The sequence below is a fragment of the Nomascus leucogenys genome, chromosome 19 (assembly GCF_006542625.1).
Source record: "Nomascus leucogenys isolate Asia chromosome 19, Asia_NLE_v1, whole genome shotgun sequence".
Lineage (NCBI taxonomy): Eukaryota > Metazoa > Chordata > Mammalia > Primates > Hylobatidae > Nomascus > Nomascus leucogenys.
The window spans coordinates 12,220,700-12,247,444 of NC_044399.1; the positions used below are offsets into that span (position 1 = coordinate 12,220,700).

Genomic DNA, 26,745 nt, shown 5'->3' on the forward strand with positions numbered 1-26,745 from the left:
AGTCGCGGGGGCGGCGGGGGGGGCGGAGGCTCTGTGGAAATGTGTCGGTGACATTGAATGGGGAGACCGAGCGCGAGCGAGGCGCGCGCGCGCACACGCGCACACACGGCCCCGCTCGCTCCGAGATCCCCGGCCACGTAAGTAACTATTAATACCGCCTCGCCGGGGGATGCGGGCGTGCTGAGCGCGGGGATTGGCCTCGGGCACCGTCGGCCGTCCCCTTTAATTTTTAAATACACGGTCCCCTCTTTTCTCTGGGGGGGCAAGCAAGAAATCAAAGAAGGAGGAGACAAGCCGTCAATTTTCTCCAAAACAAACCCCACCGGGCAATTTGGTCTCGGGGTAGGGGGAGACGGGGTGATTGCAAATTATTCCAGGAAGAGATCCAGTTCTCCAGCGGGAAAGGGGCAAAGGAACGCCGCGCGTTGGAAGGGCCAGGGACGCGGCTCCCCTTGCAGCGCCCGCAGGACCCCCGCAAGCTCGTGCCGGCGAAATCGGAGACCGCCAATCTGTCCTCGTTCTCTCCTGCACGTCTGGCTGCATTCGGAGGAAGACCCGGGGCGCGAGCGAGCGGCGACAGCATGAGCCTGTGCTGACCTCCGCGCGGCGGGCCGAGCCCAGGGCTTTGTCGCGGTACCTGCGCCCAGCCCGCGCCGCAACTCTGTGCCCAGCTTTTGCAATCTTTTGTTGGCAGCGCTGACCGCTCCAAGTTAAATGCTCCCTTGCAATTTTTCTTTTTTTTGTTTGTTTGTTTAATTTTTGGAGAGCTCGCGATCTTGGAAAAGCCTCAGACGCCATCTACAGTTAAAACGTAGGTAACTGCCCTCTCCTGCACCCCCCTTACACGCCCCCCACCCTTTCCACCAAAAAAAAGGGGGTGCAGCGCGGATTCTGGCTGCCGTGCGTCGCCAGCCGGTAGACCCGTGCTTGTTTCCTTTCTCTTTTTGTTTGGCTTCTAACGCGTTGGGACTGAGCCGCCGCCGTGAGCGCCCCGAAGACTGCACAAACTACCGCGGGCTCCTCCGCCCCGTCTGCGATTCGGAAGCCGGCTTGGGGGTCGCGTCGGGAGCCCTGGCGCTGCAGCTCCGCACCTTAGCAGCCCGGGTACTCATCCAGATCCACGCCGGGGACACACACACAGAGTAACTAAAAGTGCGGCGATTCTGCACATCGCCGACTGCTTTGGGGTAACAAAAGGACCCGACTTGCCTGCCGACCGAGGACCCCCGGGAGCCGGGCTCAGAGCAGACGAGGTATCCGGCGGCGCCCATTTGGGGGCTTCTAACTCTTTCTCCACGCAGCCCTTCTCCTGTCCCCTCCCCTCTCGCTCCCTTTTAAAATCAGTGGCACCGAGGCGCCTGCAGCCGCACTCGCCAGCGACTCATCTCTCCAGCGGGTTTTTTTTTTTGTTTGTCGTGTGCGATCCTCACACTCATGAACATACACAGGTCTACCCCCATCACAATAGCGAGATATGGGAGATCGCGGAACAAAACCCAGGATTTCGAAGAGTTGTCGTCTATAAGGTCCGCGGAGCCCAGCCAGAGTTTCAGCCCGAACCTCGGCTCCCCGAGCCCGCCCGAGACTCCGAACTTGTCGCATTGCGTTTCTTGTATCGGGAAATACTTATTGTTGGAACCTCTGGAGGGAGACCACGTTTTTCGTGCCGTGCATCTGCACAGCGGAGAGGAGCTGGTGTGCAAGGTAAAGGGCCGGGGGGTTGCTTTTTGCCTTTGGAAGGGGCCCGAGGGAGCGGGAGGGCGCTAGGCCCTCGAGTCTGGGAGAGGGAGATTCGCGGGATAATTACCGTGGCCTTATTAAATGGGTTTATTTATTTATTTGCTCAGGTTCGATAAGTTGCGAAGTTTTTAGACCGTTTCAGACAATGGGGCGGGCTGCAGTGGGGGCGTTTCGGGGAGAGCCCGGGGAGGGGAGGGCGGCGGGACTGCGCGGGGGCCGCGGACACGCGTGCACCGAAGGCTCCAGGAGCTCTCTGCGCGAGGCCGGGTCCCGCTGCCCGGGGGGGATTTCTTCCTGTGTCTAGCACCCTCCCCTTCCAACAAGGATTAGGGAATCCCCCGGTAATTTTAAGACTGATGACTTCGTTCCTTTCGCAGCCATTGTTCTTAGCAGCGGGCAGGTGTTAAACCTTTGTTCCGAAGGTGCCCTTTAAAACAGACACACAAAGGTGCCCCCTCTGGCTGAGCCCAGGGGCCCAGCGCAGGGAAGGAGTTTACAAAGACCTTTCTTCTGCCTGGAGCCTTGAAAGGAGGGTTGGGGTGGAAATCAAAGCCGGGGCACTTTCTGCTGAATAGTGAATGCTTTGGGTCCTTCTCTCTGGTCTTGGTCTCCCTCCCCATCTCTAGACTTCCCTGCCTGCTCATGCCCCCTCTTCCGTTCCCCCCTGAACACGCACCTTTGCCCATAAGGTTAAGAGGCTCCCGTTTGGAGCCCTAGGGATCGGCAGTGGTAATACCACTGCGATGGACACTTCGGTTTCCTTTTTTGTCTTTAACCCTGAACAGTGACTGGTTTATGTATATGTGTGTCTGTGTATCTTTGTGTGCACCCACCAGGCCCCAGACAAGTGGATGAGGGGCGAAATAGTTGCAAAAAAGAAAATACAATAGAGCATACTACTACCCAGAATTGGACATAGATCAAGGATTCATTGTCACTTAATTTTAGATTTGCTGTTTTTTTTTTTTGAGGGGGTAAGGGGAGAGTGGGGGACCCATTCTGCCTTTGAAATGGTCACTGGGCACGGTTGTGCTGCAAATAACACATCGCGCTTTTGCCATTCACCACAGACTACTTTGTGGACTTGCCTTATTTCATAGTGGACTGGAGTATTTCATTGCAAAATTTGGGTTTAGTGGAGATCTCCAGTCAGTTTTGCGATTGTTCAGCCCTTAGGCGGAAATCGGAGACTCTTTAAATGTTGCCCTTTGCTTGTACTGAGCATTTGGTATTTTGCATCTTCTCTAAGTTATTGAGACCCAGAGTAACTGTGCCCGGTTAACCAAAATTCAGTAGCTGGATTGAATTCTCAGAAGTCTGCAAGGTTGCACAATAGGATAGTCATCCTTTGAAATGAATGAATTCCACAGAACTGCCACTCTTGTATGAAATATGCACAATCACCCAGCAGTGAATATTTTCATTCCTTTTGCTCAACTTCAGTACAGCATTTTAATATTTTTCAAAGACTGGAGCTGCTTTTAAGTATAGGGACTCTGCAGCCAAATTCTGCAGGGGCATCTGGCTGTTACTTCTTTGTTTAAAATCAGAGGTGACTCTGGCCTCTGCTCATTCTTTCTCCAGATTTTGCAAGACATATTTCACTTTGGGCTGACCTTACAGTGTCATTTGCAGACTTGCGCTCTGGCCTCAAATTGGACTTAATCTGCTGGTTTAGTTATTGCAAAGATTGAATCAGCCCCTCACCAATTACAGTGTGGCTGCAAGTGGATTTAAGTGCAGTATCATTGTTCTGCTTGACAGAGGTCATCCCTTTAAGACACAGCAGCTTCTGTTTTCCTGACTTTTTACCATGGATGATGTGGGTGACTTCTTATGCAAGCATAGTTGTGTATCTCCTAAGAAGCTCCAAGAGAGTTTTATAAGGCTGCTTCTCTGAACTGCCCTGAGAGATATATATACTGTGGTGTCTTAGCTTACTTTAAGGCTCAGTGAAATCTACACATTGAATCCAGTTCCTTTTGATGTCTTAGAATAGAAGGTTCATGTTTCCTAGCTGTGTGTTGACCAATGAAAAAATTCTTTGCAAAAACAGATCAAATGTAAAGATGCTGTTTATTATAGGGGACTGCGCAGAGAATTCCATAGGACACTATTTGGAGGAATACAGATTCCAGAGTCATTTAAACAAAATAATCAAGGCTGCTTATTGTCTCCATGTGCCTACTTTTGCTAGATGAATGAAGGCTCTTTAAGGAATCTTTAACTGTATGTTTTCATGGAGATACTGGTAGCTACTGTGCAGATTGACATAATTACTATCTTGGCAGAATGGATACTTTTTTTTTTGCAAATGTTATTAATGATGGCCTAACTTACTGCCTTATCTGAACTGTCACATTACATAACCAAGGCTCCAAATTAAATATGTAAAGAAGCTGGCACCAGGCTTGTGGCTTGATTTTGCACGTGAAGATGATTGTTTAAATACCAGTCCAAGCCCCTAAATGCCCCTGATAGCTACTAATAAAAGTTTGGCTCCTTCTCATGTGGGAAAACATAAGTACTTATTTTATTTTTCGTACTCTGTCCACCATCTTGGAATTTGGTCTCTTCTACAAAAGGTATGGCTACATTTGAAGCTGCCACAAATATGTTAGTTTTTAAAAAAATTCTGTCTCCAGTTTTTCAGCAGTGGAGCAGGATAATAGGCTAAAAGTGCTGAGCAAAAGTCACCTTTTATGTTTTTGTAAATGCACCTGGAAACAGGAAGTAGATTATAAATAATCATAACTCTGTGAGCACTGGCGACAGAAGCTGCAACCTGGTATTTCAGAACACATCATCTTCATTATATAATGCAGTGTTTACGTTAGCCACTGCAAAGCTTATTACTCCTTGAAATTTTTGAGGCTTCCCTGGGTTTCTGTTGCCTGCAGTCAAGGTGTTAAAGTTGATTCAAGCATTTCAGATTCCTAATTGAACAGGCCTCTTAGGTCACTGCTCTTGGGTCATCATTTGACAGTATCAGTGTGTGATTTGTGGTCTCTGGAGATGTTGAAGTATTCTTTCTTAAATTCTAGGTTATAGTGGCAGCAGCTGTGCCGCTTTTCTGAGATGCCTCATTATGGTTCATTCACAACATTACTGTTAACTTTGCTTCCTTGGCCGGGTTAGCAGCAACTCTCTTGAGGTTTTACATCCCTGTTTGACTCACAGATTTTGTTTCAATTTTTTGAAGCTTAGAGCAACTTAACTCATGGATTCTTAAATAGCAGTCTGTGGCCTTGGATGGGCTTCAGAAAGCCCGTGAATCCCCTTAAAATGAATCCGGTATTGCGCATGCATTTGAGAATGGGCATTGTCAGCTAAGAGGGAACAGAGCTTTTATCAGATTTTATGTGACATCAGGACCCAAAAAAAGGTTAACACTGTTCTAAATCAACACCTTCATTTTATGAAGAGGAGGTAGGTCCAGTCACCCTAAGCTCTTTATCCATCTCATCCAGATTATTGGTGGCAGGGCCAGGATTAGTGCTTCAAGGTTGCCGACTTCCAGTCCAGCATATTTCCTATCACACTGCAAAATGATGATCAAAGAAAGTATGCTCTGACTAGTGAAAAAGCGATGTAGGCAGCTAAATGATTGTGAACTGATAGCATGCAGTGTATTGTTAGGGCGTTCCTGCCTTAGATGCTTTCCAGCGAAGCTCACCCACGCATGCCCCTGGCTCACACACACACTGAATAGATTCATCTTACCCACATCCCAGGCAGATAGAAAAACCACATTCCAGACCCAGGGACTTGTATTCCTGATTTAGTGGAGGTCTTGAAATGAATGAAAGCGCTTTTTATATAACCTCAAAAATTCTCTGTAGTGTTAATTTCTGTTAGGTCTGTTTCAAAAGGTATTGATGGTGCCTTTTCTTTTTAAGCAACCCCACAATGAGTTGGCATTTCACAGGCTAATTTTGATTCATAGAAAATCATTGCATAACTGGTTCATTGAGTTAGATATCTGTGGAGGGAAGAGTGGAAGAAGCAAGGCTGCTTCCCTATTCAGAAGGATTGTATCGTATTCCTACCTCTGCCACTGGGGGCTCGAGTTTTGGCTCATTCTCTGAGCCTCAGTTTCCATATCTGTAAAATGAAAGTATTGAATTAGAGACCATTAGGCAAAAGCTAGCTATTTATTCTCTTAGTTGCTCATGTGTTGTATAATGCCTGTTTATGTGCATTTCTTTTCTTTTTTTTATTTTTGAAGGTAAATAAAGTGTTGTTGATGTCATTTGAGGTGGATCACTTTCTCTCCAATTTTGCCTTAGTTCTATAAACACGCAATTGGGCTAGAGACAAAAATAATGAAAATTATTATTTGTGTACTGTATTACATTTTGCAAAGCACTATCACCTTCATTGTCTCATATAATCCTCCCAACACTGTGAGTCAAGTATCAGTCTCCCATGTTAGACCTAAAGATTTGGAGGCTCTGAGAGGTTAAGTGACTTGTTCAGTGCCACACAGCTGGTAAGAGGCAGGGCCAATGTGGTCTGGGTCCAAGTTCAGCATATTTTCTGTCATCTCAAAAGCCCATGCCTGTGGGAGGTGCAGCATTCTGTGTTTTGGTTGTACAAGGGGCACCTCTGACTTTGGTCTTACTGTTAATCCTGTCGTAGGTGTTTGATATCAGCTGCTACCAGGAATCCCTGGCACCGTGCTTTTGCCTGTCTGCTCATAGTAACATCAACCAAATCACTGAAATTATCCTGGGTGAGACCAAAGCCTATGTGTTCTTTGAGCGAAGCTATGGGGACATGCATTCCTTCGTCCGCACCTGCAAGAAGCTGAGAGAGGAGGAGGCAGCCAGACTGTTCTACCAGATTGCCTCGGCAGTGGCCCACTGCCATGATGGGGGGCTGGTGCTGCGGGACCTCAAGCTGCGGAAATTCATCTTTAAAGACGAAGAGAGGTAGGTCTCATTCCTGTCCAGACCTGGGTACTGTGATGGACTGCTCCTAACAACAGCTTCCTAGAAAAGTCTCGAATGGACATTTTTTTTACTGTCTGTAGTCCAGATGAGGGGAAGGAATCTTAGGAGGGCAAAAGGAAGTGAATATTGCAATTTTGAAGTGTTTTGGGAAAACAAATAGCTACTATTCTAAAGGTGTCATCCGGTGCTCAAAGGACAGGTACCAGGATATTCTGTGACCCAGTGAATACGTATGATTGGGTGTCTTGAATTCCGAAGGTGGCTGCAAACCTCTGTGACATTTTCAATGCCAGTAAAGGCAGGACCTTGAAAATTCTACCTGCAGAACACTCAGCACCCAGAATCAGTCATTTATAATTCATTCATCCATGCACTCATTCAGTAGCTCTTACCTAAGCTTCTATTAGGTATTAGTCACGATTCTCAGTACTATTAATATCTAGATGAATTAGATAGCCAACTGACTTATAGAGGAAATGCTACCAGCTCAGAATAGAGGTCCGTGCTGGGTGGGATGAGAACTGGGGTGGTGGGGACATGTCAGTTCTCCCTAGGACTTGGAGAGTCAAGGAAGGTTTTATAGGAGGGGTGATTTTGGAGCCAAGACTCGAAAGATGACTGTATTTCAGGAAATGTGGGAAAGACCGCATTCCAGGTGAGGAAACTGCTGATGCAAATGCATGGCACTGCAGAGGTCTTGGTTATTTGAGGAGACAGCTGGACAGGATGCAGGCAACTGGGCTATGCCATTAACTCATTACCTTCTATTTAGCAGACCCCGCTGGGGCCCTGCTTTCTCTCCCAGCCGATTTTGATTATAAGAACCCCTTCAAGCCCTTTTTTTTCTTTTTAAGAATATGAGTTTAGAGGGACAGAGGCAACAAATCTATATTCATTGCTCACCGTAGTTCCTGAATGAGGCTCCACATAACGTGGAGACCAGCTCATATCTTGATCTTTGCTTGTGAATGCCTTTACCTTTATTAACAAACTGAGAAGGGGCAGCTGTTGGAAGATCTAGAGTGTGGAGCCACACTTACCTTTTCTCTTCCGCTCAGATGCCTCTGCCCGTGGAGCCTGGAGATGTTTCCCCTGGTTTTGCCTTTGATACCCTCTGTGATCTTGGATTGGTCCTCTGTCTGTTTCCACCTTCCCTCTACCAGCCTCATATTTCTCCTTCTGTTACCTTCTGTATGCTATATTGGCTCTAAGGTCTTTTCAATTAATAATAAATTGGCGTATGTGCTTCTTTGAATATTCTCATTTAGAAGATGAATATATGTTAACCCCCAACAACACTGACAAAGGTATTCTCTCTACCCTTCTATGTTCCACCTTTCTTGGAGATTTAATAACTGCACCTACAAAAATAAGAGGTCATATTTGTTTACCTCTTACCGTAAGGTTAAAGTTTAACTTAATTCTCTCTCCCTATTGGAGAAGTGAGTATCATCATGTCCATTGTATAGATGAGAGCTCCAAAGTGCAACGTGGTGAAGTTCCAAAGTGACGGCCAGGAAAGAGCAGAAGTAAGGCCACATTCACTACTAAGCCAGCTCTCAAGAAATTCATTTGTCTGCCGGAGGGCATGGGGACAGCAGATGCCCTCTGTCGCAGGGATCTGTGCTTTTAAGTGTCGTCTTTGATTGCGTTTCCATAGGGAGGAACTCTCGGGCACCACCGAGTAGAAAGAATGGCCTGTTCAGGGATAGGACCCCCATAGTGAATACATGTTTGTGCAAATGAGTAGAGCAGGGTGGAGGTCCCCAAGTCATAGAACATGGGAACAGAAGTGGACCCGGAGGTTGCATAGTGTGTGTGGCACGCTCTTGGTTTGCTGCCAGGAGGCAGAACTCCAGAGGTGAGAGCACACCCCAGTGCACACAGCTAGCTAGGAGCCAGTGAAGCACAGCCAGACCTCACCTGGGCTGTGGCGGGCTTTTACTCCCACCCAGCCTTTGCTTCTCCTTTATGAGTGTGTCGTCACACAGCCAAAATCCTTGATGTCCCAAGACCCAGGGAAGAAGCTTCCAACCTCAGGAGTGTGTGCCTTTGACATTCCGTCTGGAAGTTATGTTTGACTTTTGCGAAAGAGCATGACCCCGTCCGGAGATAACCAGAAAGGAGTATCCAGTGTGAATGTGAAACCAAAACAATTGCCTGGAGTAAACATGTCAAAGCAAAATCCTTTTTCATTTTAAGAGCATTTTCCAAGGTAAAAAGAGAATGTAAGGGACTGTAGGGAGATGGCCTATATAGTCCCTACAGCATGGTGTAGCCCCACAGCTGGTGGCATGTGTGATAGCCCCTTTGGCCATGCAGCCGTGTTGCCCCATGGGCCAGCCTTGAGGCTTATGCCGTGTAGGACCTTGGAGAAAATGATAACTCCTCCATCTGATCAGTGAGGTTACTTGGCCTCATGGCAGGGTCACCTTGCTTGCTTAATGTTGCACAGCCAGTCTGAGGGTGCAGCCAGCCTAGAAATCCTGTCATTTCATCCAGAGCTCTTCTTCCAGCCCAAGTCACGTGGAGGTCCCAGTGGGCTTGCCTTTCAGGAACATGACAAGTGTCTGTCCAGGCAGCTCTGAGAAGGTCACTTCTGTTTTCAAGGACATTTTGAATGTTCTCAGAGTAGCTGATTGATTGATAAAGAGCTTTTTTGTTTTTCTAAAATCCAACTCTCAACTTTTTGTGAAAGGGGAATCATGCCTAGTCACCTTTGTCTTCTTGTTTTGTATTTTAACCTCTGGATTCCAGAATGTGAAACTTCTGCTTTTTGTTCCACAATGTATTTCTCCTTCTCTGCCTCCTGGCAGCATTGAGCTTCATGGCAGATTCTCTTTTATTTGGCCTGCATGGTGGCCGACATGGAGCACATCGCCAGCACTTCCCGAGGGAAGAGTGTGAGGCCAAGTGTCAGGGGCCCAGAACCTCATTGGCTCCATGCTTGCTGCTGGGAACTCTCATCTTCCATGCTAATTGCATCACTTTTAGTTGAGCTAAAGCTTCCTTCTCCCTCAACAACATCTAAAGTGTAAGGAAGCAATGGGTTAAATTTTAAAGGCTTTTGGAAAGCTAAACCATGGAGTTAATGTCTGTTTTCTAACCTTTTGGGCATTGGTCCCACGGTGAAAAAGCAAAGAAGCAAATTTGGGAAGTGCTGCTTTATTCATCTTCTGACCATTACACACCTCAGTCTTCTTCTCAGTGATGTGCTTCTTGAACTCTGGTGATCTGGAAAGCGGTTGAAAGTGCAGGCTTTACGTATGAAATTGGCTGAGGACCACCTGGTGCAGAACAAGACCTGCCTATGGGCTGACTCCTCCTGCCTAAAGTTCGATTGTGTGCCATCTGGGACTCTGCATCCATGGCCATCCATGGAAACGTTCTTAGTGGAACGCCTCCAGTCCAGTCCCCCACTGGTAGCTTTGCAGGCAGACACGGATGACGCCCAGCGTTATGTTTGGACCTGATGCCAGCATGCCTTGTGCTGCTGGATAGAAATGGCAGTAGCTCAGAGTCTTCTGTTTCCATTTTACTTTGATTTGAGTTTTACGTTTAACTTCTGGCTCTTCTTAGCTACCTGATCTTGGATAAGTCATTGAATGTTTCTAAGCTGCGGTTCCTCAAAGCAGAAATAACAATGGCATTCCTGTCAGGCAGTTGTGAGGGTTAAATGAGACGATTCTGTGACTCACCGGGCAGGGCAGGTACTCATGAAGGGACAGCTGTTCCTAGAGTCATTGATGAAATAGTACCATCATGGGAGAGCAGTTCCCAGGACTCCGTGGGTTCTTGAAGAATTAAGTCGCTCACTTGGGCAGCCTATTCGGTGAAGACTGGCACCCTTGTGATATAGGGGTTCAGATTTAGGCCACATCCTCCTCTCTGTTTGGTTTAATTATAATCATTAAGTTAGTGCCAAAGGTCAAGTGCATCTGGTCTGGAACCTGAGGCTCAGAAAGGCCAGGTTGACCATCTGTGCACTGGAGTAGGTGGCCGCAGGCACATGTAGGGAGTGGAGGATCGTACCCCACCGTGCCTGAATCAGCTTCTGTGTTGCAGGCCTTGGACTGCTGCTTCTCCTTCGTTCCCAGGGATGTTTGTGCAGGGCAGAGCCTGGTTCTTTTTGTTTATACTGCTGAAAAGGAAAACCTCAGGGCCCAGAGGCATTGAGCAGCATTTTGAGGAAGTGAATCTCCAATCCCAGTTGAACTCACCTGGCCCACACCCTGTGCATCCACAGTTCGTGTAGTAAAATCTCAGACGGTCTGTGTGTGGTGGCGGCCACCCTGCCAGTTAGGGCTCAGAATCTGTTAGAAGGGCACATCCCCAAAGTGCGTGCCCTGTGCACTTCGCCTCCCCGTCTCTGTTGTGGCATTGGGGTGACCTGCTTGATCAGTCTATTCTTAGAAGCCCCATGTTTCAAGCCCCTCCAATTCCATTTTAATTCATGGGAAGGCCTGAGCTTGGGAGAAGTCCTGTTACTTCTATATAGAGTCACAGCTGCTGTCTGGATTCCAATCCCTGTTCTTGCACTTGTTAGGAAAGGACCTTGAGAAATTACCTAAGCTTTGTGCCCAGACTGCCTCGTCTGCAAAGTGGAAATAACAACAAGGCTTCCGTCATGGAATTAAATGTATTAATACAAGGGAGCCCAATGCCTAGCACACAGTCAGCCATCAGCAGACGGGAGCTCCTACCTATAGCACACAGTCAGCCATCAGCAGACGAGAGCTGCTACCTATAGCACACAGTCAGCCATCAGCAGACGGGAGCTCCTACCTATAGCACACAGTCAGCCATCAGCAGACGGGAGCTCCTGCTGACGGAAGCCTCCTCTGCACTCAGTGTCGCTCTGTGGTCACAGGGCCAGTTCGCTGGCTCACTCAAGATGCGAAGAGCCCTTTGAGCAGGTGCACCCTTACGCTGCTCAAGGAAGGTGGGTGGGGCCTTGTTCCCACAGCACTTCCTGTTTGCTTTTGTCCATTGGATTTCTGTCTGGGTTCAAGGCTTCCTGCCATCCCTCTACCACTCTGCCTCCAGTCTCAGTTCAGTGTTGACATTTCCTTGCACAGAAGGACCCCATGTGAACTGAGAAACATGCCTCTTTACATGTTTCTTCTTTGGGTAGAAGATCTTTATCTCTTGATGTGACAGGTTTCATTTCCTCCGCTTTGTGGAAGCCAGTCAGTACCTGCTTCTGCAGGGTGGAAGCTGCGACTCTTTGCAGGAACTCAGTGGCCCAGGGGCTTTCGGTACAATAAACGCCACCTGCCCAGATTCACAGACCTGTGCCTCCCCGGGGGGTGGAGGCCTTTCTCCTTCCCCCACCAACAGAGGTCAAGGCACTCTTTCTCAGCTCTTAGTATCTTTATTGGCTCTAACTTCAGATCTTCAAGTTGCACCCGCCTCCATTGAGGTCTCAGTATCTAACAGAGTACAGAGGGCAGGCATCGAAGACCTGGAGACCACACTCAGCTTTTCTTTCATTAAAAGCTGTGTACATTTTTTCAAGTTGTAGGCGCTTTGTATTTTGGGAAAATACCTTTCGTTTTTGCTTTGAAGGAAACGGAGCTCCTGGAATTCCCTTATTTATGAGAAACCCCTTTATGTACTGGAGGTATTGCCAACCCTTGGGGAAGGCTGGCGAGCCTCCTGTTCCCCAGGGTGGATCAGTGATCTCTCTCCCATAGCACTCCCTTTCCTCATCAGAGCTCATCTCCTACTGTATTCTCATGGTCCGTGTGTACATCTGTAGACTGTCCTTTTCCCCTGCTCGGAGCTTCCTGGGGACATAGGCTGTCTCATGTTCACTGCTCCTGAAACAGGTTGGGCCTTGCTATTTGTTGACGGAATGTCTCCGTTTTTGAGTGGGAGCAGCTCAGATTGGATTCTAATGACAGAAAGAGAGAGGCAGGGGTAAGTAGAGTATTGGCGTCTAGGTCATTGCCTGGAATCAATGGGAGCCCAGAAAACTTATACATCCCCTATGGAGACACCTTTTCAAAGAGAGCTATTTTCAAAGTTTCCCATCAAGTGAGAAATTTACCCATCATTTCCCTTTTAATTTAATGATTTATGCAGAAGTGACATTTATTTAAGACATTGTTTTCAGTGTCTATGGCAGGCTGTAATTTTATTCATGAAGGGCTTTTCTAATCGCAGTTAGAGAGGGGAGAGCTTCCTCCAGGTTCCATGCTTATAAGTAGACTAAATAGTAGGTATTCTTCAGCAGGATTTCTTGCTGGGCTCCTTACTGCTTGTACTTAGTAACTAGTTGATGGGCTAGTGTGGGTCTTCAAGCAAACTGAGCGGAGGCACAGTGGTCACATTTTTTTATTACTCCATTTAGCCCTATGGTCTTAGCCTGCCTTCTCTGAAATCATGAGAAGAGACGATGTATTAATATGTTAAGTGCCCGGCACAGTGCCTGGTGCACTGTAGCTACTTGAATACATAGCCGTCATTATTGCTATCGGGCACCCTCTGATGTCATTGAGCCTCATAACCCAACGGTCAGGGGATTCAATTATTTATTTAACAAATATCTATTGAGCACCTATTATGTACTATTATGCCAGGTACTATTCTTGGTGCTGGGGACACTACAGAGTCCAGTGAGAGAGAAACCCTGTTCTCATGAGACCTACATTTCGATGAAATAATATCTAGGGGCCACCATATGTTTTACCCATAACATGTGATTCACAAATTTAATTCTAATTAGCCACCATATTTAAATTAATCAATTTAAACCCAGTGAGTAAGATACTCTTATTTTCACCGTTTTACAGATAAGAAAATTGATCCTCAGAGTCTAATGGCCAACCAGTGGCAGACCTGGGGTTGGTACCCAGGCCCCTGGCTCCAGAGCCCAAGCTCTCAAATACTAGGTTGTCTCCAGGAAGTAGACAACAGGTAAAATACCGTCCCTTATGCCCAACCCTGAGAAAGAATTTTCTCACGCAGTTAGGCAACAGGTGTGCACCAGGAGGACCTGACTAGCCAGGGTCAAAACTCGGCTCACAACTCGGTTTTCCTGAGCAGTCATGGACTGGGCCACCAATGAGCCAACCCTGCGGGCAGTCCTCTGTCCTGTTGTTCCATTCTGTGGGTTTTTTGTTTCTTTTTCCCCCAGGGAACTATACAATGGGCTTCATTTCTTTTTCTATCCCCCATGCCTAGCACTGGACTTAGCAGTACTTAGGAATGTGTGACCGTTGATGCCATGGATATACAAATGGCCCCTTATGTCCCAGTGGCATGAATATCATAAGAAAAATCTACTAGCCATATAGACAGTGGAAGGGAGTGGATGGAAACTCATTTTCAATGTTTTTTTCTACTCAATACTCTTGGGAGTTTCTCTAAATCATGGAACTGAGTCCAGCCTATTTGAAATTTCTTTGATATCTAGACATCGTACTGCTAAAGAAGAGTCTTGCCTAGACGCCCTGAACTCCAGATACAATGTTGGAGTTGGGGGATCTTAGATACGGGGGTCATTCTATCTCGCAAACATTTATTAAGCACCTACTCTGTCCTACAGCGCTAGGTGTCGATGGTACAGGAATCAGTACAAGAGAGTCCTTGTCTAATGGACGTAATCATTATTCAGTAGTTATTTAGCTGTAAGCATTATTTAACAGTTCCAGCAGTGGAGTACGGTGTGGAGAATGGTCGCCTCCGGGAGGTGATGAGCTCCTGCACGAGGTTGGCTTGAGTGCTATAGTAGAGATGGGGAGGTCCCAGAAGGCACGAGTCAAGCCAGAGGCACAAAGAGCCATGTGTAGGGAGGGCTGTGCTGCTGGAGGGTCCCCTGTGCAAGGACAGAGATGAGGCTGAGTCCAGGGCCTGAAAGACACACCCCTCACCTCCAACTTGACGTGAAGCCCAGAAGGAACCATTGAAAGGTTTTTCTGGATGGCAGGGACAGGTTTGTGATTCTGGAAGTATATGTGAAGGATGGACTGGGTAATAGCAGCTGGGCATGGGTTCCAGGAAGAGGTGGCTCAAACTGAAACTGTGGCAGTGGGATTGAAGAGGTGGGGGCAACAAGTGGGGGTTTAAACCCGACCCTTTTATCTTTACAAAAAATGAGGAGAGTGTGCTTACTTAAGGTCCCAAATGTGTTAGTGGCACAGCCAAGAGCAGGACCCAGGTTTTTTGACTTGATCTCATTCATTACGTGACTAAGCGCACATCTCCACAAGCCTGTGTGGGGCTCCCTGTCAAGTGCAGCGTCCCTATCTGGCCCTGCCAGTGGGTGCAGAGATGCACTCACAGGCCTCCCTGAGCTCTGCGAACTCCCACCCCACACCTGGAACAAGATTGGGAAAATTCTGGACCCTGAAGCACTCCTAAGCCACCGGGCAGGGCAGCAACACCACCGCTGGGTGCCCCTGGCCAGCACTGAGCCTGAGGAAGCTTTGCGGAGAGGCCAATCCACTGATATGGGGGAGGAGGGATTCTTCAGGAGCCATGGCTGAATGTCTCAATGCAGGGAGTGAATGGAGTATTGCTGAGGAATTCCTGTCAGCGTGGCATCCTCTTTCTTGGGTTTCCCTTTCTGTTCCTATGGCGACAGGATGGACTTCCTCTGCGAAGCCCCGGCGGCCTGCAGGCTGTGCCTGTGTGGTGTCTGCATGGGGGCGTGGGAAGGTGTTCGGGTACAATGAGACTCCCCTGTTCATCCAGGCACCATGGATGGGAGTCAAGGGCAGGAATGTGCACCTGCATGCGGACAGGGCAGGGGTTCTGTCGTGGCTGGGTAGATGGCACTGCAGAAAACACCTGAGTAGTTGAGTCAGATTGGGTGTCCCATCCCAACTGTGCTATTTCCAAACAAGGTCCTTCATCTGTCTAAGCTGCTGTAGTCTCCTGCATCAAATAGGTGTGAGCACACTCACCTTCCAGATTGTGTGGTGTTGTATATATATATAGACATCTCTCCCTCCACCGCGATGCCCTGAGATGCTTCTCCTGTGGCTCACCTGTTGCTCTTCCTGCTAATTTGTGGGCCACTTGAGGTAGGAGTTGGGGTGGTTCACTGACTCTACAAGACCTGGTGCAGAGGTGGCTCTCAGAGCTGACTGTTGGAAAAGTCTGTGCATATATGAACCAGAATTAAATGAACGACAATTTATTTGGCATCATTTAGTGGCCTGTGAAGTTCTAATGCAGCTGCCAGGCCGGCATGATGGTGCCAATGGTGCCAGGTGGTCCTTCCCAGGCCCTTGGTAGCAGTCGCCCCTGGTGGGACCCTGGCTTTCACAGCTGGACTGGCTGCCCAGAGTACTTTTTCAGTAACAGTCAGGGCAAGGTCAGATCTGGCAGCAGCTGACCTTTTCACTTGACCCTTAAGCCTATCTGGACCACCTGACCGGACGGCCTTCAGTGACTTCTCTGGATTTCACTGACCTTAGGCCACCGGACTTCCCATCCCTGCCAGGCCCACTTTGTCTGGCTGAACTCCCAGCTCAGCCCCACCCTGGCCCACCCTGTCCTGATCTCTTCCTGCCAAGAGCCCACGGTGCTGTTTAAAGATTGAAAAACATGGCGTGATTTGCTTGTGCAGACTATTTTTGATCTTGTGGATCAAGCACTAAACTTGGAGTTAAAAACTGGGGTTTGAATCCCAGCTGTGCTACTGGCTTATGAGGTGGCCTTGGACAGGTCACATCTGCTTTCTGTTACCTCAGTTTCTTCATCCAGTAAATGGGCAGGTCTAGCCACCTGTATCTACCTCATGAGCTATAGCAGTTAGCTATGAATGGGATGGTTTTGTACCAGATCTAGTGCTGAATAAACTGCACCAGATTTGTCTCCATCATCTCAGGGTCTCCCTTTAAAAGTTTTTCTTTCTTTGGCCCTAAGTAAATCCGTGATTTTAGTACCAGGATGTATTTTGGAAAGGACAACGGCATTAGAGTCCAGACGTAGATTCAGAGCTCAGCTTCTTCAGTTTCTCTGTGTATGGCCTAGGGCATTTAATTCCCTGTGCCTCAGCTTCCTTATTTGTTAGGAAGCATGCGTATATCATACTTGTCTTTTACTTTGTTATGAGAAATAAGGATGCAAGCTGTAATAATCTCAGCATCTTACAGATGCTTCACACATAGTTTCTATTATTGTTACTATAATTATTATTGGGCTATCATACGGTGTGTTGTAATCACTAGAGCTTAAGAATTAAAGGAAACTTTAACATCTGGAATTCTGAAGCTAGACGAGCCCTTTTCAGGCCCTGTAGCTATTTGTTCTTATTTTACAGAAGGGAAACTGAGGCCGAAAGAACCAGGGGCCACACTGGTAGTTCAACTTAGTGGCCCAAGGGAGCTCTGGAGCCTGTGCTGAGAGTGGATGGGGGTGGGGGGAGAATCGGGGCTTTCAGTGCCGACCTGTGCTGCTCCACAGATGCTGGGAGAGGAACCACACCCTGCTGGTTTTGGCTTCCTCACCTGGCACCGGGATCCGGTGACACAAGGCCTGGCACTGGGCTGGGCCGTCATTGAGTACACAGGCTGCCCACGTGTAAGCCTTGTTCATTCAGCAGGTTGAGAGCAAAGCAGGCTGTTCTCTTCCTATGCCAGGCACAGTTTGCAAAAGGCCTGCAGGGATCCAGCTTCTCTGGCCAAACCAATCCTGCCCCAGGCTGGTGGCTGGCAGGGAGATGTCTCTTCCCCTGAGAAGTTACTGGAGATAACCATTGTCATTTACAGCGTTTTAGTCACAAAAATTGCCACCACCCTCCACCCCTTGTCTCTTTGGGGAATGTTTATTCTTCTCAGACTATCTCTGGTACCACCACTTCCAGGAAGCATATCCTGATTACTATAGTCAGAACTGAATAAAGTAAGGGGACTGGGCTGGGCACAGAGCTGGGGAAAAGCATTCCAGCCGGGGGGAGGAACAAGTGCAAAAGACCCAGGAAGGAATGAGAATTCACATCTACTGCTGTATGCTGGGGACTTGCATTTCATGCTTCCTTACCTGTCTTCTCCACTAGGCTTTCGAGTTGAGGGTAGGTGCAAAGGTTCATTCTTAATAATAAGATCGATAATTATTGTTGCCACCAGTTTTTTGCAGATCTACCATGCTAGGCTCTTCAGTAGGTGCCGTACTTGCATTATTACAGTTAATTCTCACAAAAACTGAGAAGGTGGGTGTTACTTATCATGTCTGTCTCCCCAGTGCCTAGCTGCGGAACTCAAGCAGAGTAAATGCTCGGTAAATGTCTTTTATATGCCTGCATGACTAGTGGGACATTTGAATTACTAGGTCCACAGATGCTTCTGTTGGTTTTTATGGAAATCAACTCCTTTGCCTGGAAAATTCATAATGCCCAGACTGTGAGGGGACGTGAGCCATTGCAAGACTGTTCATTCATTTCTGCTCCCGTTTCTGACATGTGCTAGAGCCCCACCAGGGACTCCCCATACACATTCTTGAGACTCGTGACCGGCAGCCCTGTTTCCCAGAGGAGGGAGCCAAGACCCAGAGACCTTCGGCAGCCTCCCCGCAGTTACACAGCAAGTCCACAGTGACCAGAGCTGACACTCACCCCGGCCTGTGGGACCTCCCTCCATTCCTCTCGCGTGGTATGCATCCTGGAAGGTCCTCGTTGAAAGACGTCATCCAGACCAGTTGCCTCGACCCTTGCCTAGAAGTGATGTAAACAAGTTCATAGTGTTCTGAGAAGGAAGCAAGGTCAAAAGAATGACCTACCAAGGCCAGCAAGCCTGCGTCTCCTCCCCATCCTTTCTCCCGGCTTCTCTTGTCTTTTGCCCCTCTCCTGCCTGGGATGCAGATTCTCCCCTAGAGAAAGAGCAGGCTCCTGCCCCAAGGACTGGCTGTCCCCTGACACTGGGGAAGCACATGTGCTGCGTGCCTTCATGGAACCTAGTGAACTGAGCAACCCTGGTGTGGTTTCCTCCGCCAGCTGCTTAAGTAGGTGGGGTCAGGCCTAAGAAAGGCGAGCACCCAGCCACTGCCTCGCCTTGCCAGCCGTAGGAGCTTACTCAGGCTCTCTGAGTGTTAGGCTCATTGTCCATGAGAAAAGGAATCATAGTACCGGCCTTGGAAATGGATCTCCTAAACTTTAAAGAGACTATACGTGTAAGTGCCTCGCATGCATTAGGTACATAGATGACATCTGACATTTGGTACCTTGTAATTTTCAAGGCCTGATCTTGAACCAGGTCTGTGTGCCTCAGCACACTGCTTTGCTCTCTGACCTGGGCTGGTTTTTGTGGTTGTCCTTCTGCAGCACGTGCTGAACCAAATGTGACAAGCAGATCTGGGCCCTCCCCACTAAAATTTCAGCCTCTGAAGGAAAGGAGCATGAAGTGTTGAATAGATGAGCTTAGGGGCAGCTGGTATTTGGCAGCATGTGGGATGGTCTTTTCATTTTCTCAAATTCTTGAAGTATTGGGCCTAGATTGTATGTGCTCATGTTGAGGTAGGAAAGGTGAAAGATGAACTCCAGCTTGGGGGAAGGCCAGTGTTAGTGGACAGAGTGGAGGCCTTAACCATTTTCTGAGGCTTCCAGAAAGAGGGGTTAGGATGCTTTGAATGTGGGGACACCTGGGGGCAGAAGGAGGTGAAGGAGAAAGTCAGAATCTAAAATTGTGACCTGGAAGGGGATAGGAATGGAAAAGGGATTTGGTCAGAGATGCGACAAAAGTGAGCTGACACAGTCGGGGAAGCACAGTTCGGGTGGGGAGACACTGTGGCAAAGGCCTCAGAAGGACTGGGGTCAAGCAGGGCATGTGAGGAACAGCAAACAGGCTGGGATGGAGTGAGAGGGAGTGTGGCCCAAGAGATGGTCGAGAGTCCCTTGCACGAAAAGCTTGAGGTGGTGAGCTCTGCACCCTGCCAAGGCTGAGCCAGAAGAAATTCAAGTCCCTGTAGTCATATCTCCCTCCCACCTTTACTGACAGATGCCTGATATCCCCACCCCCTTATCACTATGGGAGATTCTTCGATGCTGTCATTTACAAAGCCCATCCTCTGTAGAGCTCTCATTGACTGCCACTAAACCCTGGCCAGGTAGGGAGAGCACTGGCCCTTGTTCCTTTCCTAGTGAACGCACTGAAGCTCCCTCTGGGGTCTACAACAGGACTGTCCCTGTCATTGATGGATTGCGTATCTGCTCTGTGCCAGGTACTCGTCTAGGTACTCAAGGTACAGCAGCAAACTTAAGAAGTATTGTTCTCTATGTACAAAATGACATCAGCCACATGCCCATGGGCTCTTGGAGGTGAGAAGTGAGGTGATCATCCCGAAATGATCACCATAATGATACATAGTAAATCATGAAATGTAAATGTACAATATCTCCCATGCTGAAAAGAGGAGTAGGGCGTGCTTCACAATGTAGGATGGACAGGATCAAGTTTAATAACCTTCATTTGAGCAGAGACAAGACAAAAGTGAGCTGTCACACAGTTGGGGAAGCACAATTAGGGCAAGGGGACACTGTGGCAAAGGCCTCAGAAGGACTAGGGCCAAGCAGGGCATGTGAGGAACAGCAAACAGGCTGGGATGGAGAGAGGGAGAGTGTGGCCCAAGAGATGGTCGAGAGTCCCTGGGGGTCACCCTGAAGCCGTGACCAAGCCCTAGGCCTCCACCTGGATGAGCTGCATCACCACTGCAGGTTTGGGGCAGAGGAACCTGGGCAAAACCTGGGTCCTTTGATACCAAGATCCATGTTTGTTCCACTGGACCGCCCCTTGTCCCACAGATGGGAGAGCTTGTTTTTCTTCTTACTATTATTTCCATGGTTGTAATTCTTTCCATAGCTATTCTGCTGCTAAAACAGTGAAATTGGAGATGAGGAGTCTGGCTTGCGCTGGGTGAGAATGGGGTAGAGGAAGCTGTGGAGAGAACTCACCGTGCCTGTGGTTCGAGATCCCCGCCTTCCTCCTCCTTTCCTCTGCCCCTTGGGTTTCACCTTTTCACCTCCATCACATCTCGACAGCTAGTAAGTCTCGTGGGTCAGCTCCATCCGCCACCTTAGATTAGGAAACCCAAAAGGACAAAAGAGATTTGTTTTTAATCAGCTCCATTCCAGATTAGCACATATAGATCCTTCCTGTTTTTGTAGAACATTAGCTGTAGGTGCCGAAGAGTATGTGTTCTATAGATTATAATAGAATGTGAGTGAGCACATAAAAAAGGGAGAGATGGGTGTTACAGAATCCCAGAATGATAAAACTGGCAGACTTTAAGACTGCCTTGTCCAGATGTTTGCATGACGGTGTCAATGTACTTAATGCCAATGAAGTACACTTAAAAATAGTTTAAGATGGTGCATGTTATGTTGTTTCTATTTTACCACATAAATTTTTTTTTAAAGACTTCCTTGTCTAGTGCTCCTCTTTAGGTCTGAAAAACAGAGAAGTTGAGTGACTCAGCCATAGCCACACAGCAGGTGAGAGACAGAGCCTAGCCTGGAAACTGCCTTCCTAGCTCTTAGCCCAGTGCCTTTTCCCATGACCACAACTATTGTTTGTTCGTTGGTGGAAATTAATACGGAACGTAGTCACTCCTTGAGCTTTGAACTCCTGTAATCCAAATATGAGGTCTTAGAGTCAACCTAGGATTTCACCAAACCTTTTGCTATGGAGAACTCCCAGCAGCAATCTTTTGGTTAATTTGAACCTTGCCTCCCTTCTATGGCTCTTAGTGGCTGTGGTGATCACGCTGAAAGGCTAAGACCTTCAGGCAGACGGAGGAAGAGAAACAGCAGGAGATGGACTTGAGTCACAAGCTCTGACTTACGACCCAGTGTGGTTTTTCTTATTCAATGCTTACTTGAGCTTTTTTTTGCACTTCGGGGCAAACAGGGCAGATGCTTGCATGTGCGCTTTTGAGATGAAGGAAATACGAGATGTGAGTGAGACAGCTCTTGTAGATGCTGTCTTAATCCTAACTGCAAGTCCTCCCCATCCCTCCTCACCTTCTCTGCAAGCCTCTAGGGGTGTGATGATGGGATAGATTAACGGAGTTTATGAGAACCAAGGACTACCTACAACTCTGTGAGGCAGTGCCCTAGCGAGGAGAGTCGGAGGAAGATTTCAATTTCAAGCACGGGAAGGTAGCAGTTCCTAACCTTCCACTCAGAGAACAGTAGGGCAGGAAAACAGAAATTCCTGGGAGGCCCTTGAGCTAAGGAGAGGAGGCTGGTCTAGGAGCTTGGGGCGCTGGGTGGAGGAAGCTCTCAGTGACTTTCACCATAGCCTTGAACAAGTCACCGCGCATCTCGGCCCTCACAGTAGATTAGGCATAGTTAATGATAAGAATTCAATTCTCTTCCAAAAGTATTTCCTGAGCACTTAATTTATGTCATACACAACGATGACATCAGATCTTACTGTGTAAGGATGCGTGCTGGGTTCCAGGGAGTTTAATGCAGGATTTCTTTACCTCTTTTCTTGAGCATAACCTGGAGAGTCCTACTTTCCTGTCAGTAACCACGATGGACCTTAAATGGCAGGGAAAGACTGGGGGTAGGATGCCTAGTTTGAGAAGGATCTTGGGCTCATGGTTCTGTTCACACACACCCTATGCGCACAGACACGTGGGAAATTGGAATCACAGATGTGCACAGGCAGAAGATGTGGGTGACCTTCGTCAGATGTTAGAACCTGGTCAAGGACAAGGCCTTGGGAGTATGAGGGGCAGGACAGAAGACAAAGGCAGCAGGAAATCTGGGAAAGAAGATGGTTTTGTTTTTCTTTTTTGAGACAGAGTCTCACTCTGTCACCCAGGCTGGAATGCAGTAGTGCGATCTCAGCTCACTGCAACCTCCGCCTCCTGGGTTCAAACGATTCTCCTGCCTCAGCCTCCTGAGTAGCTGGGATTACAGGTGTGCACCACCACGCATGGCTAATTTTTGTATTTTTAGTAGAGATGAGGTTTCACCATGTTGGCCAGTCTGGTCTTGAACTCCCGGCCTCAGGTGATCCACCCGCCTTGGACTTCCAAAGTGCTGGGGTTACAGGTTTGAGACACTGGGCCCAGCCAGGGAAAGAAGATAGTTTTGATATGAGGGTGTCAGCCTCAGAAGGACCAGGTGATAGGAGTCCACTCCTGCTTGAGCATTGCCTGTTTCCTGCCTGGTCCTAAAGAGAGGCACCTGGTATAGCAGAAAGAGCAGCAGCATCAACTTAGGAAGATGTGGGATCAAGTCTTCTCCATTTCCCAGCTAACAGGTTTGGGGAAGTTACTCGAACTCTCTGAGTCTCATCTGTAAATGGGATATTCTCATCTGTAAAATGGGATGTTAATATCCTACATGTCTAATACAAAGGGCTGTAGTGAGGCCAAAATGCAAGTAAGGTGAAAGGTCTTTGTGGACTGTGTTCTGTCATGTTAGTTACAAGTCTGCCAACAGTTGTAGACAAAGCTGTGGGCTTCCTGGTTGGTTAGATCTCGGTTTGAATTGTGTGGTGCCCTATCATTATGCAAATGTGACTTTGAGAAAGCTACTTAATCTCTTGTTCCCTCATCACAGGGGTGATGATAATGTGATTCATGGTTCGCTAAGGTGCTCAAGGTTTGAGCTCCCCAGTGGATTATCAGCTGCATGGAAAGACCTTGTCAGTCTTGTTCACCCATGTGGGTGTCCTCAGCCCTGGAATAGTAGCTGGCAGCTAGAAGGTGCTCAGTGAGTAATGTTTGGCTGGTCAGATGAATGCATGAATGAATGAATGTGAATGAGGAATCTTTGGAAACACTATAGTCCGGTATGTTATGATGCTGGTGGTAACGTGTCTCCGAGCACCCTTAGGAGCTTATGTTTTCCTCCTTTCTTGCAGGACTCGGGTCAAGCTGGAAAGCCTGGAAGACGCCTACATTCTGCGGGGAGATGATGATTCCCTCTCCGACAAGCATGGCTGCCCGGCTTACGTAAGCCCAGAGATCTTGAACACCAGTGGCAGCTACTCGGGCAAAGCAGCCGACGTGTGGAGCCTGGGGGTGATGCTGTACACCATGTTGGTGGGGCGGTACCCTTTCCATGACATTGAACCCAGCTCCCTCTTCAGCAAGATCCGGCGTGGCCAGTTCAACATTCCAGAGACTCTGTCGCCCAAGGCCAAGTGCCTCATCCGAAGCATTCTGCGGCGGGAGCCCTCAGAGCGGCTGACCTCGCAGGAAATTCTGGACCATCCTTGGTTTTCTACAGATTTTAGCGTCTCGAATTCAGGATATGGTGCTAAGGAAGTGTCTGACCAGCTGGTGCCGGACGTCAACATGGAAGAGAACTTGGACCCTTTCTTTAACTGAGCTCATGCCCCACAGAGACTTAGCAGGTACCAGGAGTGAGCGAGGGCAGCGGAAAGGAGTTCTTCCAGGGGACACGAATTGCCTGGCTGAGTAGCAAGAAAGACACTCACACTCTTAAGTTTCTTGGTTCAGAGCAGGAAAACCTTCAAGGAGCTGACTGACCATGTAGCGTGGGGGCAAGAAGTGTGGGATGCGGATTGGGGTGAGATGAATGGGAGCCCGCTGGAGCTTGTCTTCCCTAACATAGCCTGGGAGACCACCCCTTGCCACTTGGGCCACTTCCGCCTACCCCACTTTTCATTTTGTTCCAAAATAGTTGCAGATCCTGACAGAATCAAAACTTTCTGCCTCAAACACACATCCTGGCATCGCACTGTTAGCATTTAACTTCTTGTTAGGATTCAGGGAAGGAACAGTTGGCCAAGAATTTTTTTTTCTTTTAAACAAGCCAACCACCTAGCTGGTAATTAATGAGGTTCACTTAAAAAAAAAATTCGGTGCACACAGACTGACATGAAACCTGGGTGCTACACTAAAAGAAAACAAAAGTCCAGTTTGTGTCTCTTAATCGCTCACTTCAACTCATTTCTTCTAAATAAACTATTTAATATCCTGGTCAGGAAATGACATGTTAATGCTTTGCTCCCTGAAGGGGAAAAAAATCTGTCCTTTAACAAGCTATTCTGTTTTGTGTCAATTGGTTCGTGGCAGGAAGCTATTAGAAGTCAAACGTCCAGATGCATTACTGCTATCTTAGTTTAAAAGGGGAAAGAAACGGGAAGAAGAAAGGAAAAGAGAAATCCAACTCCTTTTTCATGTTTTGCTTTTGAACAATGAGGGTTTGTGTGACAGGCATTCCTCTTTGCTGAGATGATAGCAATGGCCTGAGATTTTAGCAAGCTCCTGGAGTCCGACGCTTTTGCAGTACTCTGATCGCAACTAAGCATTTGTCTTTGTTTTATTAGAAACTAGTGAAACAAAGCAGGTTGTCCCACATGTATAAAATACAGGGCAGCTATTTAGTTTTCTTTACGGAGAATGATCCTTTTGGCTTGTAAGGCCCTCTGGTTTGGACAAAAACCCTCGGTAGAGACAAGCGGGAAGGATAATTAGCTGAAAGCTATGATGATATAAATAAAAACAGCTCTCTATCCCAATACGCACCTTTGTATCTTCAAGAACTCTTCTATTTATTAAGGAAAATGTCACATTGTGATGTATTAAGCCAGTACTTCAATTACGGGTTGACTTGGGATGACATATTACATGCTGTAGTTAACGTAATTTTTTTTCCTTGTTTGAGTATTTCTGTCTCTGAAATAACCTTTTACTTGGCTTTTCTAGATAGCTTTATTTGATTTCGAGTGGCAAAATGTTTTTTATTACGGCTTTTCTATTGCTGTATGATACAGAACTCTTTTGGCATAAATATTTGTGTTCCCAGTACCTCACTTGTTCGGATTTGACTGCCTGTATATGTTTTGTGAAATGGTCCTGTTTTTGGGTAGGTGACACGTGGACTCTAGTATGTAAATGTTACTTGAATCTGTGCTTCATAATAGTGTGTGGCATGTATGTGCAGACTCTTGGATGCTTTATGCCTGCGCAGCAGGAGCCCTGTCCTCACGTTCCCAGGAGGGCGGCTTCACCCTTCGTAACCAGGAGACAAGGCGGCCATGGATTTGCCCTTGATTCTATTTTGCTAATGGAAGATATAAAGGAGAGAAGGTTTTTTTTTTTTAACATTCTGAAGATGGTGCTGTGTCAAGAAGGACCTTTTTTTCTTCCCTCTCCCCTATTTTTTAAGTACCTTGGAGGAGGAGAGATTGGTGACATGCATGGTGGGGATCTATGGCCTCTGGTGCTTTGTCCTGTATTTGGTTTAATGTTTTTGTCCTAATCTCTTCAATCAATAAAATTGTGCGTATTTAACTAAAATGCTGGTGTCTGGAAAATGATGATTTTTTTTGCCACCTGTGCTTTGTGGTCACCACACACCAGGCAGAAGCTCACATCTTCTTACAGGCATTTGCTCTTTCAGAGTGAGCCACTGCTACTACTTTTAAGACATGGTATTTCCCTTTCATCGTATTGGGGCCTATGCTGTCCAATCTGGATGCAATAGCTCACGCTGAATTAATCGTCACAACAACTGTAGGTGACCTGACTACGTTCCTAATACAGATTAGGAAATAAACCCAGAAATGTGCATGCCTTGTCCAGGGTTAAACAACTTGTACGTGCTAGGCCCAAGACTGGACCCCATGTCTGGTAAGCCACAAAGCTTGTTTACTCTTTCTACAATGTTAAGAGCCCAGATGTTCTCAGGCAGAGTGTAATAATAGCTCTGGAGTAACCAGGATTACGTAGGGCACCAGTAATCCAGGCTTACACATGGTTTCCCCAGGAAAAGCCATGTGCTGCAAACTTGATTGGAACCCTCTTAGGAGACCACCCAACTCCCAGCAACAACATCTGCCCAGCAGCCCTTACTTGAGTCTGAGATCCACGAATATCAAGGTTGCTGGGGTTCGATAGACAGTCGCATCTGTAGTGCACCTTACTTAACAGAAGTAAGTATGGCCCAGAGAAGCTCAGTTCTCTCCTGAAATGTTTGCTAAGCACCTCTGTTATTTCAGTGTGTGCTGGGAAGAGACATGGAAACAGACAAATGCAATGAGTGGAATCAAGTGGTGGGGTACACACACCCAGGATTGATGGAAGCCCATCAGACGGACAACTCCTGTCTAGGTCC

At 47.6% G+C, this 26,745-nt stretch overlaps 1 protein-coding gene across 1 annotated transcript; it reads left to right on the plus strand.

Annotated features, from left to right (window-relative positions):
• Positions 1–25,928, plus strand: TRIB2 (tribbles pseudokinase 2). Its single transcript, XM_003272758.2, has 3 exons — positions 1–1,704; positions 6,382–6,674; positions 23,522–25,928. Exons 1-3 carry the CDS (start codon positions 1,435–1,437, stop codon positions 23,988–23,990), a joined length of 1,032 nt encoding a protein of 343 aa, XP_003272806.1. The 5' UTR covers positions 1–1,434; the 3' UTR covers positions 23,991–25,928.
• The last annotated feature ends 817 nt before the right edge of the window (positions 25,929–26,745 follow it).